This window comes from Microcaecilia unicolor, chromosome 3 (genome assembly GCF_901765095.1).
Source record: "Microcaecilia unicolor chromosome 3, aMicUni1.1, whole genome shotgun sequence".
Lineage (NCBI taxonomy): Eukaryota > Metazoa > Chordata > Amphibia > Gymnophiona > Siphonopidae > Microcaecilia > Microcaecilia unicolor.
This window is the reverse complement of record NC_044033.1, coordinates 437,081,861-437,099,375: the sequence shown is the minus strand read 5'-3', so window position 1 is coordinate 437,099,375 and position 17,515 is coordinate 437,081,861. Positions and strand designations below refer to the sequence as shown.

General features: G+C 48.1%; 1 protein-coding gene across 2 annotated transcripts in view; it reads right to left on the bottom strand.

Annotated features, from left to right (window-relative positions):
- The window catches only part of MBOAT2 (membrane bound O-acyltransferase domain containing 2), a 343,260-nt gene that overhangs the window by 78,956 nt on the left and 246,789 nt on the right, over positions 1 to 17,515 (bottom strand). For both annotated transcript variants that reach the window (XM_030198898.1, XM_030198899.1), the window contains exon 8: positions 17,071 to 17,263. In XM_030198898.1, the coding sequence (XP_030054758.1) occupies positions 17,071 to 17,263 (193 nt within the window). The remainder of the gene's footprint in view (positions 1 to 17,070; positions 17,264 to 17,515) is intronic.

The following is a 17,515-nucleotide window of genomic DNA, read 5'->3' as shown; positions in this document are numbered from 1 at the left end:
AATGAATTACTCTCTCTAGGGAAAAAAAATGTAAATGCTCCCAGGTTCCAATCTAATTCATGTTTAATGCGGGATAAAATGCCATAAATAAGTAAATAAATATAAACTTTTAATGTTGATAACCTGATTCTCATAACATGATGTCTGTTTTAGATGCCCTTTACCAGGAAAAAAAAAAATCTCTGCAGTATACCCAAAATGACACAAACCAAATTAGCTTATAGACCAGGAATTAGGAGAACAGACAGTCTTGCCAACTCTGAAAAAAATGTGTTACCAAAATCTCAGAACCTAACAAACAGATCCCTCCCTATTCAGACACTTAGCCTTGCAGTCATACATGCAGAACAGAGATAGTCCCTATTTAAATTCTTCAAAAATTAACCTGAAATCCTAAGAAGTTACACTCTGCATGCAGCACAATATCAGAAAAACAGAAAGAAACACATTGCTATATATTGCAAAATATGATAGCAGATGTAAATTCTCAAAGTGGACATATTCCAAACACTAAAATGAAAATAAAATAATTTTTTCTACCTTTGTTGTCTGGTGACTGTTTTTCTGATCATGCTGGCCCAGTATCTGATTCTGCTGCTCTCTATCTGTTCCCTTGACTCTGTTTCCAGGGTTTCCTTTCCATTTATTTCTTTTCTTTCTCCCTCCTGTCTTCTTCATTTCTCTTCTCTCCCCTGCCCCCCTCCATCCATCCATACCCAGCAATTACCTTCTCGCCCCTGCCCCCCTCCATCCATCCATCCATACCCAGCAGCAATTCTCTTCTCTCCCCTGACCCCCTCCATCCATACCCAGCAATTCTCTTCTCTCCCCTGCCCCCTCTATCCATCCATATCCAGCAGCAATTCTCTTCTCTCCCCTACCCCCTCTATCCATCCATACCCAGCAGTTCTCTTCTTTCCCCTGCATCCATCCATACCCAGCAGCAATTCTCTTCTCTCCCCTACCCCCTCTATCCATCCATACCCAGCAGTTTTCTTTCCCCTGCCCCCCTGCATCCTTCCATACCCAGCAGCAATTCTCTTTTCTCCCCTGAACCCCTCCATCCATCCCCAGCAATTCTCCTCTCGCCCCTGCCCTCCCGCTCCCATCCATGTCCACCATCCCTAGCAATTCTCCTCTCTCCCCTGCCCTCCCGCTCCCAAACATGTCCACTACATAAGTACATAAGTAATGCCACACAGGGAAAAGACCAAGGGTCCATCGAGCCCAGCATCCCGTCCAAGACAGTGGCCAATCCAGGCCAAGGGCATCTGGCAAGCTTCCCAAACGTACAAACATTCTATACATGTTATTCCTGGAATTGTGGATTTTTCCCAAGTCCATTTAGTAGCGGTTTATGGACTTGGCCTTTAGGAAACCGTCTAACCCCTTTTTAAACTCTGCCAACCTAACCGCCTTCACCACGTTCTCCGGCAAATACAAACAAGGGCATTTTGAACGCCTGCAAAAGTTTGACATATACTATTCTTAACCTCTCCAAAGTAAATATGTTACATTTTATTTTTAAATGTTGAAATGTAAACCTCCTTAACTTACAATTTTTATATATCAGCATACATTGTAAAGTTTGCTCCGAGCATTATTCCTTTTGTAGCAGGCCTATATCATATTAGTTTGTAATAGATCTGACAAGAATATGCAATTATTCTTGCCACAGTGAGCAATTTGAACATGAGTTATAGGTGCTAAAAGACAGCAAGGATAAAGAAACAAGTGGTTATGATTAACCTCCAAAGAGAAAGTTCACCAGCCTAAACATCTTGCTGGATATGTTGTACGGGTCATTTAAGTCTTTATCGGTTGTGATTTACTATCTTCCTATTCTACTCACCAACACAAATTTATATAAACTCTGCAGAAAATGTAAACGACGGAGCAAACAAGTTAAACACTTCATTCTTTTCAGATCAAAAAGCATTCCAACTTAAAACTTTATGGAGCCCAGTTCATATACCCAAGTGTGTCAGATTTTCGGCAGACGCCCCTTCCTCCCCCAATTTCTAGCTGAATTTTTGAATCTCAAATTTCATTTTGATCTGAAAAAGATGTGTCAACCCTTCTTCCCCCATGACCTCCTGCACAAAGTCAAGCGAGAGAGGAAGAGATGACAGACCATCTATCTGGGGTGGTTATCAGTGTGTACTGTGGTCCACACGACGGACTTGTACGCCTGCAGGAAAAGAAAAGGATGGGTCACACAGCATGCAGTGCAACAGCAGCCTGGCTAATGGCACACCGACCTATCGATCAGGATTTTGCGGTCTCCCATCCATGGGATGAGGTGCTTTCCCTGCTCGTGGAACAGAGCTTTCTCGTCGTCGCGGTACACTTTACAGGCATAGCCGAACACCAAAAGCTCCGCTTTCCTGCCGTCAGCCTCTTCCGTCGAGGCCGTGCTCTTGTGTTCCCCCTTCCCGCTCTTCCGTGACCCTCCGTACATGTTGGGCTGCGTCAATAACGGTTCTTCTGGCTCTCCGTCCCACAGTGATTGTCCTTCGCCCCCACCCTCCCCTCTGTCTTTTTCTATTACCTCCGTCGAAGCGCCGTGTTATTTAAAGCCCTGCTGCCCGTCTCCAGCCTTCCCTGCTTGCTTCGTGATGAGTTCGTTCCCTCAGTCCCGCCTTCGCGGAAAAAGGAAATGACGTCAGAAGGTGGAACTAAGGGAACGAACTCATCACGAAGCAAGCAGGGAAGGCTAGAGACGGGCAGCAGGGCTTTAAATAACGCGGCGCTTCGACGGAAGTAATAGTAAAAGACGGATGGGAGCAGGAGGGGAGGGTGGGGGCGAAGGACAATCACTGGACATGTTTGGGAGCGGGAGGGAAGGTAAGCATGGCCTGTGATGGCGCCCTCCTGCCATGCTTACTTCGTGTAATGGAGCCGGCTCGCCCCGAAGAACAACCGGCTCGCAAGAGCTGTCAAAATGTAACAAGCGGCTCTTGCGAGCCGGCTCCAGCACACCACTGATTGTATGCGACACTGGCGTCGAAGACCACACCGCAGGCTGCAACAGGCAGTATGGCAGTCGCCAGTACCCCCTAGTACCAACACACACCGCTGCATGAGGCCATCCAGCAGTTCAGGTAACAAGGCTCAGATAGGTTTATCAAGGTTTATCAAGGGCCAACACTGGGAAAAGCTGAGGTGCTGGCCCAGACATAGACTGCAGAACCGCTGGGGTCAAGACAAGAGCCAGGTCTTGACTGCTCGGAGACTGGCGTTATTGGAAGTTCTTTAATAGAAAGGGAATGATCCTCCTGGTGCCAACGCTTCACAAGTGCTGATTCTCTTGATGCCCCGGAGCTCCCAGCACCATGCATCGAGGAGGACTGATGCTGATCCTTCTTAGCCTTTGTCCGAAGCTCTGCACAGAGACTCATTGGTACCAATGAGGACGATGCTGAATCTTCACGTGGCCTCAGAGTTGGGTCTGACACTGGCTGGTCCCGGGGTCCTGTCCAGCAGCCAGTGTCGAGACAGATGGAGACCCACTTGACGCACTACTGCTCTCAGCGTCCATAGGTCTCAAAGCAGCCTACCTGGGGACTGATGCTCCCAATGTTGATAAAGTCTTCGACGTTGATGCCGCCATCGCAGCCGACCCCAATGTCAATGCAAGTGAAGAGGACTTGGACCTGGCTCCAAAAATCTTTTCCCATTAAGCCTTTCTGGACACCTGTGTTCTCTTGTGCATATGCAGACAGAGGACAGTTAGTAGGGCTATGGTCAGGCCCTAAGCAATGAAGACACCAAGAATGGGTGCATCAGAGATGGTTCGATTGCACCGGGTACAGCGCTTAAAGCCACTGGGAACTTTAGATGAGATGGACGGAAAAACCTACGCAGCAAAATCAAATGGCTCGATGGTGCCGAAAAAAAGGTAAGGCACCGACAAAGAAGAGACAGGGACAAACCTGACCAGAGTCCAAGCCTAAACGTGGCTTACTAATTGGAAAATAAATGAAACAAAAAAAAAAAAGCTACTAAAAAAAATATTAAGGGAAGAGGGAAAAGGGGATCTGAGGATGGGCAGAAGAAAGAAATCTTCCTGAAAATAGCCGAAAGGCATCAAAAAAGCTCTTTGACCGGGCGTGTGAAAAGACACTAAAATAATACAGCCTCCCTTCACCATGGTAAAAAAAGAACTGCAGGAGATGTGCCCTCATGGTGGGCAGGAAGGCACTCGCGCATGCGTGCTGGAGCATGTCTCATGCTCCACAAAGCTCTGTTTTGAGCTTGTTAGAAGCTCCGGACTGGGCAACACAGCGTTGCATTACCCCCTTGTGAGAATAAATAGGCCTGCTTGTCCTCGGAGTACTGTGCTCTGATCCTCTTGTGCTCCTACCACCTTAACCCTACGACACATAGGAACTGGCGTTAGGGTTAAGGGGGCAGAGCCTCCGCCCTGCTCTGGGATTCATAGAGTGGGGTTTAACTTCCATATAAGGGAATTTATGTTCCGTGCAGCGCCAGATTTTTGATCTTCAGGCCCTAGAGAATTAAATGTAATCTACATTAAATACCTACAGGGAGGAAGCGACATTTAAGTCAATGAAGCTAGGCTCCTGTTCTCTAAAACTAGAAGTGTGCAGAAAGTCAGATACATACAGAAACTTCTGCAAGACAGAGCAGGGTCTCCCTAATGATGGTTCAAATATCTATTTTGCAATATAAGAGATAACCTAGGTCTTTGTAGACAGTTAAAGGAGAACACTGTTGAGTGTTGCATGCACTTGAATAATTGTACAGGTCTGCAAAATATTTAAACAATCAACTGGAAAACTTCTACACAGAGCTAGCCCTACCAGTGAATTAACTGAATTTGCATATGGCCCTATTTCTTAGCTTGGCTTTTCAGTACCTACTGACTTATGCAAATGAGGCCCAGCAAAGAGTCTCTGAATAAGCCCTGCATCACTCTCATTCCACCCCTGCTTCTACACATGTTTCAGGGAATATGAATAGGGAACTGGAAGAATAAGTGATCAGGCATACCATGAATTTAAGAAATTTAATACATTAAATCATTTAATCCAGTGGTTTGGACCCTTCCTAAAACCAAAGGATGTTGCACTGCAAATTATTCAAATCAATATATTCATATTTATTTCCTGGAAGTCATATTGTACCCTAGCCAGTTGTCTTCCAGATTCTCCAATCAATCAACTATATAGCTCCAGGTTTTGCAGACCAGAAGTCACACTGAAGAGTAGATCTAGGAACTACCCTGAAATTCCAAGTGTACAGCTCTATGCTATAGTCACTTGACTGTAGTGCTTTCAAGTAAACGCTGTCAAATCATCTGTTAAAAACTGTGAAGTGAGAAGTATGAATCCATTACATTTCCAACCCATGAATAAGAAATAGTTTAAAGCAGGGCCATTTGCGTCATCTGAAAAAGGGAAAAAGATTGCTGAATTAAGCACCTTGCTGGCAATGCTCCCCCTCTAATACAAAATCTCCAGAGGTTTGTCTAATCAAGCTGAAAGAAAAGCTGGAATAGTTTATCTGTAATATAGCAAGGATTGAAATACTACTTGAATGGTTTCCATGAAATATCAAAAATATTTATCTTGCTATCACCCTAAAATGTAAAAATATACCTATTTAATACAAACATGCATATTTTCTGCTGGAGGGTCACTTGCCAACCCTCCTTGCCCCCAACTTGTACTGATGCTATAAGAAAAAACACACGAAGCAACTTAGTTTTGCAGATAAATTAATAAGCTAGAAAACCTGCCACCAAGTGGATGTTAGTCATGCTGTCCTGTTACAAACTTCAGTTCTCATTTATTTTACTGCAGCTACAGATGAAGAGTCCTGCAGTTCTAGAAACTGTATGTTTCCAAGTAGTATGTTTCAAAGCAGTAGTACTTAGGAAACTGTTTTAAATCAATAAAGCGAAGATACTTACCTGTAGCAGGTATTCTCCAAGGAAAGCAGGCCATTCATTCTCACACGTGGGTAATATCATCCATGTCACCCGATATAGAGCTTAAACAAGCTACTAGAGCTTTAAGAGCACTCGTAGCATCCCCACTGCGAATTCCTTCCCACTCACTGTGACAGCACGGGGCCATCAATACAACACTGTACTACAAAAAGAGAACTCCAAGGGGAGTTTTGAGGGTATGTGAGAATGAATGGCCTGTTATCCTCAGAGCATACCTGCTACAGGTAAGTATCTTCACTTTCTCCAAAGACAAGAAGGCCATTCATTCTCACATGTGGGAATCCCTAACTACCAGGCCATTCATTCTCACATGTTGGAATCCCTAACTACCAGGCTCACCAAAAACAACAAACATAAGTCAATTAGGCATCACAACTGAGAGGACAAAATAGTAATTAAACTGAAATTATATACAACTGTGTGAAAGTGCAGCATGGAACAAAACAAAATGGGCCTACGAGGGTGGAGTTGGATTCTAGACCCCAAACAAATTCCAAAGAACTATCTGTCTAAACCGACTATCACGTTGGGAATCCTGCTCAAGGCAGTAATGAGATGTAAATGCGTAGACTGAAGACCACGTTGCAGCCTTGCAAATTTCTTCAATAGAGGCTGACCTCAAGTAGGCTAACGATGCTGCCATGACTCTGACATTTTGAGCCTTGACATGACCCTCAAGAAATTGTGTGTTTCCTAACTCCCATCCTGTTGGGATCAAAAGAAACTAAAAGCTGGATGGACTGTGTAGGGCCTAGTCTGCTCCATGTAAAAGGCAATAAGTACATAAGTACTGCCATACTGGGACAGACCAAAGGTCCATCAAGTCCAGCATCCTGTTTCCAACAGTGGCCAATCCAGGTCACAAATACCTGGCAAGATCCCCAAAAAAGTACAAAACATTTTATGCTGCTTATCCCAGAAATATTTTTCCCAAGTCCAATTTAATAATGGTCTATGGACTTTTCCTTTAGGAAGCCGTCCAAACCTTTTTTTTTTTTTTTAAATCTGCTAAGCTAACCGCCTTTACCACATTTTCTGGCAATGAATTCCAGAGTTGAATAAATTTTCTCCAATTTGTTATAAATTTTCTACTTTGTAGCTTCATCGCATACCCCCTAGTCCTAGTATTTTTGGAAATCGTAAGCAGACACTTCACACTACACGTTCCACTCTACTCGCTTGCAGTTCATGGTATGCAGTGTGCTTTCGCCAGGATGGGTATCAGGTCTGGGAAAAAATGTTGGAGGAACAATCACCTGGTTCACATGGAACTCTGACACAAACATAGGCAGTAACTTAGGGTGTGTGCGGATAAATGATGAAATTTAGTGTAAGGTGGGTCTGCTACAAAGACCTGAAGCAACAGCCACCAAGAACAGGACCTTCCAGGCCAAGTACTTCAGATGACAGATATTCAGTGGCTCGAAAGGAGGTTTCATCAGCTGGGTGAGGACGACGTTGAGATCCCATGACACTGCAGGAGGCTTGATAGGGGGCTTTGACAAAAGCAAGCCTCTCATGAATCGAACGACTAAAGGCTCTCCAGAGATGGCTTTACCTTCCACACGATAATGGTAAGCACTAATCGCACTAAGGTGATTCCTTACTGAGTTGGTCTTGAGGCCAGACTCTGATAAGTGCAGAAGGTATTCAAGCAGGTTCTGTGCAGGGCAAGAACGAGGTTCTAGGGCCTTGCTCTCACACCAAACGACAAACCTCCTCCACTTGAAAAAGTAACTCTTTTTAGTGGAATCCTTCCTAGAGGCAAGCAAGACACGGGAGACACCCTCAGACAGACCCAACGAAGCGAAGTCTATGCCCTCAACATCCAGGCCGTGACAGCCAGAGACTGAAGGTTGGGGTGCAGAAGCGCTCCGTCGTTCTGCGAAATGAGAGTCTGAAAACACTCCAATCTCCACGGTTCTTCGGAGGACAACTCCAGAAGAAGAGGGAACCAGATCTGACGGGGCCAAAAGGGCGCTATCAGAATCATGGTGCCGCGGTCTTGCTTGAGCTTCAGTAAGGTCTTCCCCACCAAAGGTATGGGAGGATAAGCATACAGGAGGCCGGTCCCCCAATGAAGGAGAAAGGCATCCGACGCTAGTCTGCCGTGTGCCTGAAGTCTGGAACAGAACAGAGGCAGCTTGTGGTTGGTCTGAGAGGTGAAAAGGTCCACCGAGGGGGTGCCCCACTCTCGGAAGATCTTGCGTACCACTCTGGAATGAAGCGACCACTCGTGCGGTTGCATGACTCTGCTCAGTCTGTCGGCCAGACTGTTGTTTACACCTGCCAGGTATGTGGCTTGGAGAAGCATGCCGAACTGGCAAGCCCAACGCCACATCCCGACGGGTTCCTGACACAGGGGGCGAGATCCGGTGCCCCCCTGCTTGTTGGTGTAATACATTGCAACCTGATTGTCTGTCCGAATTTGGATAATTTGGCAGGACAGCCGATCTCTGAAAGCCTTCAGTGCGTTCCAGATCGCTCGGAGCTCCAGGAGGTTGATCTGCAGATCCTTTTCCTGGAGGGACCACAGACCCTGGGTGTGGAGCCCATCGACATGAGCTCCCCACCCCAGGCGAGATGCATCCGTCGTCAGCACTTTCGTGGGCTGTGGAATTTGGAATGGACGTCCCAGGGTCAAATTGGTCCGAATGGTCCACCAGAGCAGTGAAGTGCGGCAACTGGTGGAGAGGCGGATGACATCTTCTAGATTCCCGGTGGCTTGAAACCACTGGGAAGCTAGGGTCCATTGAGCAGATCTCATGTGAAGACGAGCCATGGGAGTCACATGAACTGTGGAGGCCATATGACCCAGAAGTCTCAACATCTGCTGAGCTGTGACCTGCTGAGACGCTCTGGTCTGCGAAGCCAGGGACAGGAGGTTGTTGGCCCTCGCTTCGGGAAGGAAGGCCTGAGCCGTCTGGGTATTCAGCAGAGCTCCTATGAATTCCAGAGACTGTGTTGGCTGGAGATGGGACTTTGGGTAATTTATCACAAACCCCAGCAGCTCCAGGAGTTGAATAGTGCACTGCATGGACCGGAGGACTCCTGCCTCCGAGGTGTTCTTGACCAGCCAATCGTCGAGATATGGGAACACGTGCACTCCCAGCTTGCGTAGATACGCCGCTACCACCACGAGGCACTTTGTAAACATCCGTGGGGCAGAGGCGAGCCCAAAGGGCAGCACACAATACTGAAAGTGCCGTGCGCCCAAGCGGAATCTGAGATACTGTCTGTGAGCTGGCAGTATCGGGATGTGAGTGTATGCGTCCTTTAAATCCAGGGAACATAGCCAATCGTTTTTCTGAATCATTGGCAGAAGGGTGCCCAAGGAAAGCATCCTGAACTTTTCTTTGACCAAGAATTTGTTCAGGCCTCTCAGGTCTAGGATGGGACGCATCCCCCCTGTTTTCTTTTCCACAAGGAAGTACCTGGAATAGAATCCCTGCCCTTCCTGCCCGGGTGGTACGGGCTCGACCGCATTGGCGCTGAGAAGGGCGGAGAGTTCCTCTGCAAGTACCTGCTTGTGATGGGAGCTGAAGGATTGAGCTCCCGGAGGACAATTTGGTGGCAGGGAGGCCAAATTCAGGGCATATCCGCACTGCACTATTTGGAGAACCCACTGGTCGGAGGTTATGAGAGGCCACCTTTGGTGAAAAAATTTCAACCTCCTTCCGACCGGCAGATCGTCCGGTACGGACACTTTGAGGGCGGCTATGTTCCCATGGATCCAGTCAAAAGCCCGTCCCCGGCTTTTGCTGTGGAGGCGCAGGGGGCTGCTTAGGCGCACGCTGTTGACGAGAACGAGCGCGCTGGGGCTGTCCCTGTGCCTGACTAGGCCTTCGGGCCGGCTGGGTGTACCTACGCTTGGTAAAGGCATAGGGTGCAACCTGCCGGGCCCGGGAAAAACGTCCACCTGCTGAGGTGGATGCTGAAGGCGCCCGGTGGGAGAGCTTGTCGAGGGTGGTTTCCCGCTGATGCAGTTGGTCCACCAGCTGCTCGACCTTCTCACCAAAAATATTATCCCCCGGCAAGGGACGTTGGCCAGTCTCTGCTGGGTGCGGTTGTCCAGGTCAGAGGCACGCAGCCATGAGAGCCTGCGCATCACTATACCTTGGGCCGCAGCACGAGATGCCACGTCACAGGTGTCATATATACCCCTGGACAGGAACTTTCTGCACGCCTTCAGCTGCCTGACCACCTCCTGAAAAGGCCTGGACTGCTCCGGCGGGAGCTTGTCAACCAGGTCCGCCAGTTGCTTCACATTATTCCGCATGTGGATGCTCGTGTAGAGCTGGTAAGACTGGATGCGGGTCACGAGCATGGAAGATTGGTAGGCCTTCCTCCCAAACTAGTTCAGAGTGCGAGACTCCCGCCCCGGGGGCGCCGAGGCGGTATCCCTCGAACTCCGTGCCCTCTTGAGAGCAGAATCCACGACTGCCGAGTCATGGGGCAATTGGGGCCGCATTAACTCTGGGTCCGAGTGGATTCTGTATTGGGACTCTGCTTTCTTGGGGATGGTGGGATTAGATAATGGTCTCATCCAGTTCCGAAGCAGTGTCTCTTTGAGGACATTGTGCAACGGTACCGTGGAGGGCTCTCTAGGTGGTGATGGATAATCGAGGACCTCGAGCATCTCAGCCCTCGGCTCATCCACAGAGACCACGGGGAAGGGAATGCATATAGACATATCCCTGACAAAGAAGGCAAAGGAGAGGCTCTCAGGAGGCGAGAGATTTCTCTCTGGTGAAGGCGTGGGGTCGGAGGGAAGGCCCACAGACTCCTCTGAGGAGAAATATCTGGGGTCCTCCTCCTCCCCCCACGAGGCCTCTTCCTCGGTGTCGGACATAAGCTCATGCAGCTGAGTCCTCAACCGGGCCCGGCTCGACGTCGAGGCACCGAGACCTCGGTGTCGTCGAGCGGTGGACTCCCACGCCGGCGGGCACGAAGCTCCATCGACGTCGACGGGGACTCCCACCTGCGTGGCGGTTGAGACCGGCGCCGCAAGCGGCGTTGAAGGCCTCGGCACCGGGCTAGAGCTCGCCGGCGCCACCGTCAACGGCACCGAGGGCGCAAGCACCCCCGGCGCCGGCACAGTCTGGCGCATCAGCCCTTCCAGGATCCCCGGAAGGATGGCTCGGAGGCACTCGTCCAGGCCCGCTGCCGGGAAAGACGGGGGGGGCCGGTAGAGGCGTCGGTGCCGGAAGCTGCTCGGGTCCAGGAGACTGCACCAAAGTGCTGGGACCCTGACGCGTCGGTACCTCTACTACAGAGGGAGACCTCTCCTCTCGACGCTGACGCTTACTCGGCGTCGACTCCTCTCCGGCGCCGGGGGCCGGATGCATCGATGGCGACCGATGATGGTGCTTCTTTGTTTTCTTGCGATGCCCGTCATCGGCGCTAGGTGGAACGGAGGAGGTCGATCCCCCTCGGTCTCGAGGGACCGGGTCAGACAGGGTTCGGTCCCGAGAGCCATGGGCAGAGGGAGTGACCGGGGCCGATTGCCCACGCGGCCTCTCACCCCTACCGTCACAGGAGGACCGGCGGGCTGACGGGACCTGTGCTCCTGGGGTCGATGCCATCGGTGCCGATTTCGCGGACATCGATACCGGTACCGAAGAACCGGCCGTCGATACCGATGCCGTCGAGGTCGACGTCGAGGGGCCGGCGCAAGTTCCAAAAAGACGGTCCCGAAGAACTTGCCTCGCTACTTGAGTCAGTTTCCGGAGACCAAGACACAAAGTACACGACTTGGTATCGTGCTCCGGCCCGAGGCACTGGAGGCACCAAGCGTGTTGGTCTGCGAGATAGGCCGGCCGCACCGACCACACTTCTTAAATCCACTCGGGACCTTCGAGGACATCGACGGAAAAATTGCGTCGGCGAAATCAAAGTCGTCGATGGTGGCGGTAAATCACACCTCGAAAAACAACTCGACCGCACGGCCACAAGGCTGCAACGTGACGCCCCCGCTACAAAACGAGGGAAAAGTACAGCGCGTTCTCTCTTTTTTTTTTTACAGAAAAAATTTTTAGAGGAACGCGCAACGAAAATAAACAAAAAAAAGAAGGTTCGCGAACAACGCGATGGTTTTCCGGGGCTGAGGAAGAGAGAGAGGTGAACACGTCTCTCTCCAGGCACAGAAAAGAAAAGACTGGCGGGAACGGTCACGCACGGGCGGGAAGTCAGCCGCGCATGCGCAGTGGGCGTGCCCTGCATGCGGACCGCCCGCGAAACTTCTTCCGGTTGGTGGGGGCTGCCGCGGACGTCACCCAGTCGTGAGAACAAGCAGCCTGCTTGTCCTCGGAGAAAGCAAGCTTCCTCCACTTGAAAGAATAACACCTCTTTGTGGAATCTTTCCTGGAAGCCAGCAATATCCGGGAGATATCCTCAGGAAGATGCAAGTAAAGAAATTCTAAGCCCTCAACATCCAGACTGTAAGGGCCAGAGACTGGAGGTTGTGAAGCAGAAGAGATCCCTCATTATGCATGATTAGGTTAATAAATCTTCACGGTTCTTCAGAGGACACTTCAGAAGTAGAAGGAACCAGATCTGCCTGGGTCAATATGCAGCAATCAGGATCGTGGTTCCTTGGTCTTGCTTGAGTTTCAGCAAAGTCTTCCCCACCAGAGGGATGGGAGGATACGTACACAGAAGACCCATCCCCTAATGAAGGAAAAAGGCATCCGATGCTACTCTGTCATGGGCCTGGAACAGAACTGAGGGGACTTTGTTATTGAGCTGAGTGGCAAAGAGGTCTACCGAGGGGATGCCCCTCGTTTGGAAGATCTCATGGGCAATACCCATGTTAAGTGACCACTCATGCAGCTGAATGACCCTGCTCGGTCTGTAGGCCAGGCTGTTGGATTTGCCCACCAGGTAAGTGGCCTTGAGAAGCAGTCCCAGGTTGGAGTGCCCACTGCAATATCTGTGCGGCCTCCTGACCCAGTGGGTGTGATCTGGTGACCCTTTGCTTGTTGGTGTAGTATATTCCAACCTGATTATCTTTTTGAATGAGTACAATTTGGTTGGATAGCCAATCTTTGAAAGCCTTTAGAGCACTCCAGATTGCCCGTAGCTCGAGGAGGCTGAACTGAAGGTCTGATTCTCGAGCTGACCAAGCATCCTGGATGTGAAGTCCAGTTACATGAGCCTCCCACCTCAGGCAGGATGCATCTGTCATCAGAACCTTCTGGGGCTGAGGAATTTGGAATGGAAGTCCCACAGTCAAACTGGACCAAATTATCTACTAAAGGAGAAACAATCAACACGGGTGATACTTGGATGACATCTACTAAGTTCCCTGAGACTCGACACCAGTGGGAAGCTAGGATACACAGGACAGATCTCATGAAAATGTGCCATGGAAAGTGGAGGCCATGTGGCCTAACAACCTCAACATCTTCTATGCTGTGGACCTGCTGGCTGGCTGGCTCGGACCTGAGTGGTAACAGCGACAAGAGTGTCCGCCCTCGGCACAGGGAGAAAAGCTTGCATCTGCTGCATATCTAGCAGGGCTCCGATGAACAACTGCTGAACAGGATGGGCATGGGATTTGGGGTAATTTAAAACAAAACCTAGTAGCTCCAACAGCCAAATAGTTCTCTTCATAGACTCATGAGCACCGTCCCTTAAATTTATGGGACCAGAAGATTTTTAAATACGAGTTGATGGCATTAATGCCAAATATCCTATATTTTCCCCCCAAAGATCAGCGGTTCCTCTTCAGAATTTATCAGAACTTATAAGGGAAATTGGACTTGATATACCGCTTTCTGAGGTTTTTGCAACTACATTCAAAGTGGTTTACATATATTGAGGTACTTATTTTGTACCAGGGACAATTGAGGGTTAAGTGACTTGCCCAGAGTCACAAGGAGCTGCAGTGGGAATCAAACTCAGTTCCCCAGGATCAAAGTCCACTGCACTAACCACTGTTAAAAAGAAGTTCAGCACCCCTGATTTGGGGAATGGGAACATTGAGAACAATCTCCTCCACTGCTAACGTCAGACTCCGTTCCTTTTATCTTGCTGCACCATATGCCTGGAATAGACTTCTTGAGCCGGTACGTCAAGCTCCATCTCTGGCTGTCTTCAAATCTAAGCTAAAAGCCTACCTTTTTGATGCTGCTTTTAACTCTTAACTCTTATTCACTTGTTCAGAACCCTTATTTTATCATCCTCACTTTAATATTCCCTTATCTCGTGTTTGTCCTGTTTGTCTGTCCTAATTAAGATTGTAAGCTCTGTCGAGCAGGGACTGTCTCTTCATGTTGAAATGTACAGCGCTGCGTACAACTAGTAGCGCTTTAGAAAAGATAAGTAGTAGTAGTAGTATTGTGAAACAGATCTTGAATTTGGAACTTTTAATGAAAATATTACAGCTGTTCTGATTTCAACAATCATCACTGGAGATGGACATTTGTGGATTGTGCTGTGTGGAGGGGGTAGGATATTGTGAGATCAACTAATAGAGTGTGTTTTACTGTTAGATTAGTATGTTTTCATAATAAAGTTTGTAATTTTTAATGCACATATGATTGAGTTTGGAATGTTCATTGTTCTGTGAAAAATATATTGCATTAGTCGAGGTATTGATATTTTGATGTATTGTGGCTAATTATTGAATATTTAACCCTGCTTGGCATGAAGAAAAGTTTATTTGAACTGAACTGAAGAAAAGAAGTTTTTGATATTATAAAATAGGCTGATAAGGAGTTTAACTGTGGTACTTGAGTGTTTTATGACACGTCTAAGATAGAGGTTACCCACTATTCTTATGGTCCAGAAAAAAATATTTTTCTACTATATTGTATAAGGAGCCTTTGTTTGGATATATTCGTTTGTGAATAGGTACTTTAAAAAAAAAATATCGTGACCACTTGTGTGTTGTCAAAACAGAGGAGCCATGTCCTCGAGAAAAGTGTTGAGGAGTGGGTTCCAGCCTCATCTCCGGCAAAGCTTCTTCCACTGACGTTGAGGTGCCCACATGGGCGGCAAGTGACACCAATGTCAGAGACCTCACCACAGGCGGAGGAGGGGCCTTGCAGGGAGCAAAAAGTAGCATGGCTGGTGCAAGCACACCAGATGCCGATGCAGATGCTGCAAAAACCCCGCCAAGAGCTCAGGGAGCATAGCCCATATGTGCTCATTGAGAAAGGCCATCGGGAAAGGCTGAGGTGCTGGTTCAATGACAGACTGCTGAATTGCCAGGGTCGAGATAGGTGCCTGGTCCTGACTGTGGAGACCTATGTATTGGCACCTTGGGGTTCAGTCCGATGCTAACAGGTCCCGGGGGCCCTGCACAGCGGCTGACCGAGGCAGGTGGAGACCCACTCGAACGTCCACTCCCAGTGTCTCAGGCAGGCCTCTCAGCCATACAGACGAATGCACCTAATGCAATTTCCGACATCAATGCTGAGGTTTCAGACTGAGCTCTAATTATCTTTTCCCTTTGAGCCTTTCTAGCCAGCTGGATTCTTTTCTTTGTATGAAGGTCAAGAACACACTGAAGACACCAAGAATGAGAGTCTTTGACAGATGGTCCTGTTGAACTGGCTGCAACACTTAAAACCACTGGGAACCTTTGATGACATAGAAGACAAATCAGCCATGGCCAAATCAAACAGCTCAATGGTGACGAAAAAGGGCACTCATGGAGGTGAGAGGCGCTCACATGTCAGTGCAGGGGGCCCAGCACGGAGGGGGGAGGAAGTGGCGGCGGCGACGACGTTGGGGATGGGGAGAGAACAGGGCAGAGAGGAGGGTTGCTGGACATGGGGGGAGGGCAGAGAACAGGGTGGGGGGGAGGCCAAGGGAAAGAGGAGGGTTGCTGGATATGGGAGGAGGGCAGGGGAGAGTCAGTGGACGGGGTGAGGCCAGGGGAGACAGGAGGGCTGCTGGACATGGGGGGCAGGGCAGGGGAGAGAGCAGAGTTGCTGGACATGGGGGAAGGGCAGGGTTGCTGGACATGGATCGATGGAGGGGAGGGCAGGGGAGAGAGGAGGGTTGCTGGACACGGGGGGAGGGCAGGGGAGAGAGGAGAGTTGCTGGACACAGGGGGAGGGCAGGGGAGAGAGGAGAGTTGCTGGACACAGGGGGAGGGCAGGGGAGAGAGGAGAGTTGCTGGACATGGAGGTGAGAATTACAAATCTCGCCCGTTTTAACGGGCTTAAGTGTGTATATATACCAGCAGTATCCTATCAATTTTCTTAGGACTGCAAATGTATGCATTAGCCACTAGATGGCACTCTTTCTCTCTTGTAAAACAAATAGTTTAAAGGGACATTATCAGAATTAGAAATGGGAGTACAACCCTGGTGTGGGGCCTAAATGTCATCAAGAAATGGTCACAGCATTACAGAGCCTTCTATCTCTAGGGTCACCAGCTCAGATCCTAACAAATTCAAATTCTGCTGTATACAATGTCATGAACTTGCAACAAGGACACATGAGAGAGACCCTGGTGTAGCAAACAAACATTTACAGATGCCAACAAGTCATGGCAGTAGCTCAAGGTGATCTTTGCAAGAAGGATGGCGCAGCAAAGGAAAATAAATTTAAATAGGAAAATTCTAAGCAATGCATAATATACAAGTTCTCCTTTTTTCCCCACAAAACACAAAATTTGAAAAATTTATACAGGAGACAGTTTTAATTTTATATATTTTAAACCAGTTTGAAAAATCAAAGCTTTAACAGTGATTCAATCACTTTCACAGACTTTGCACTTTTATCTTCTTCTGTAGTCAAGCCGCAAAGATATGCAAATTGAAACAAAACTGGCTAAATACCCAGTGTACCTGAATGTAACTCACCTTGAGCTACTACTGAAAAAGGTGTAAGCAAACCCAAAATTAAAAAAAAAAAAAAAAGTTCCACTAAATTGTAAACAAACGTTTATTGCCATACGGCACACCAATCTTCATTCAAATTCATACCAAAACCATCAAAGCATCAAGAGAGCTTTAAAAAAACCCCATTTAAAATTATCAAGATAAATTCTTCATTTACAAAATTAATGTTTCACATGGTATCAGCTCGGACAGTACTTTTCTAATATAAACTGAATACCACCAACTTTTACTTACCCAGTGTCCAGGCAAAATAATATTTTGGTCTTGCAGCCAAGAGGGACAAATATAAATAGGCAATTCGTGTAGGCACAGATGCTGTAGTGCAGAAGCTATCATCAATGTTATAATCCACAGGTAATATTTTTGTCGCTGTCATATAAATGGATAAGGAGAATCCACAGACAAAGAGCTTCTGTACCACTGCTGTCTGCAAGATAAAAGACTTGGTGAGTTTCACTTTTACAATGCTACTCCTGTACTAGAGTGGAAAAGTGCTATCTTTCTACGGAGAGTTACTTCACAGCGAAGTGTTCCTTTTTGGAAGCCAGAAAACTTGCTGAATGATGTTTTTTTCCCAAGTGCTTCTTTGCAAGTACAGATTTAGATATCTGAATTTGAAAAAGCGTAGGACATGCATGTAGGATCTCTAAAGGAGAGAAAGTGATAATGGGCAGTATGA